Here is a 1,440-nt window from a genome sequence, read left to right on the forward strand (position 1 = left end):
TAAAATTTTCTGACCTTATGTATTATGATAGTATAATTCATAATACATAAAATCAGAAAATACCGAGGTCTTATCTTTTTTATAAGAAATAAAATAAATTATAGTTTAAAAATAGGAGCGATCAGAATAATCGCTGAATGCCTAAAAAAACGTAGTGTTTATTCTGATTTATTTTTAAGCATTTATAGCATTTTATTAAAAATAAACATTTAGTAACATTTATTAACACATTTATTAACATTAATTAACATTTATTAACATATAACATAAACATTTAACATTTTATAAACATAAACATTAAACATAAACATTTAACATTTAACACTAAACATTTAACATTTAACATTAAACATTAAACATTAATATTAAACATAAATATTTTACATTTTATTCACATTTTAAGTGGAATTTATATTGGGTATAGGGCCTTCTTGTTCCTCGGCTTGCTCGTTTCGTTCATCCCAATAATTTCGGGCTTCTCTGGTCCGATGTTCTCGGTCGCGTAATGTGCGAATACTTGTTCGGTGACGCTGCTTCGCTGAACGCAAAGCTTCTCTAGCTATTGCTTGGAGCCATATGGCTACAGCAAGCAGCATCTAATTGTAAATATATATACAATATATTTTTGTTATATAAATGTGCAACGAGATAATTTATATAATTTATATGTATACCTCCTTAATTAATTAATTATTTTATTTATTTATTTATTTATATTTTTATTTATTTATTTATTTTTTTGTCTGTTTATTAATATTTTTCAAAAAAATTTATAGTTATGGAATAAAAATATCACACACCATAAATCGCTTTTATAATACGCGTATTGTACAAAGGATGTAGACCTTCCTCCCGGCCAAACCATGTAAATTCAATAGTTAAATGATCCTGTATTGCTTCCTTAAAAGACAGATTGACGGCTTCTTTAGCAGTGAAACCTCCCACACGTAGAAAGTAATTCACCTATGTAAGAAAATAAAAAATATATTGATTACCTGAATGTAGTCTTTATGAAAACACAAAATTAATGTTTCGTTAGATAACTGAAAATATTGGAAATACAAATAAAAAGTTAATTAATTTCTTTGTTTAAATAATTCACAGATAGACCAATGAAGCGAGTTTGAAGATATAATGCCGAAAATGTATGCCAAATATATCAAACAGTGATATATTTTACATAGTGATCTATTTTTTTTACATAGTCAAAATTTTGTATGTAACACATTATTTTTGCTTCAATTTACCCACTTCTTCATATGATTCTTCATCCACATTTTCGAATGATATCATATCTGCCTCTGTATAAATTGATAAAAGTATCGGCTTTTGTTGTATTCAATGTCGATTTTTATTTTTTTGAACAGTTCTGTCGATTTGATCCAATTTATTGTTCATTTTTCTGCAAACAATGTAAACATTTATGTATATATATATATA

At 25.8% G+C, this 1,440-nt stretch overlaps 1 protein-coding gene across 1 annotated transcript; it reads right to left on the reverse strand.

Moving 5' to 3' along the window:
* Window positions 1-398: 398 nt before the first annotated feature.
* Window positions 399-1,326, reverse strand: LOC108764255 (uncharacterized; the record flags this gene model as incomplete). Its single annotated transcript, XM_018512396.1, has 3 exons — window positions 399-596; window positions 799-963; window positions 1,252-1,326. Coding segments are annotated over 3 exons (438 nt in total), but the record flags the coding sequence as incomplete, so codon positions are not given.
* Between the last annotated feature and the right edge of the window lie 114 nt (window positions 1,327-1,440).

The sequence above is a fragment of the Trachymyrmex cornetzi genome, unplaced genomic scaffold (genome assembly GCF_001594075.2).
Source record: "Trachymyrmex cornetzi isolate Tcor2-1 unplaced genomic scaffold, Tcor1.1 scaffold4036, whole genome shotgun sequence".
Classification (NCBI taxonomy): domain Eukaryota; kingdom Metazoa; phylum Arthropoda; class Insecta; order Hymenoptera; family Formicidae; genus Trachymyrmex; species Trachymyrmex cornetzi.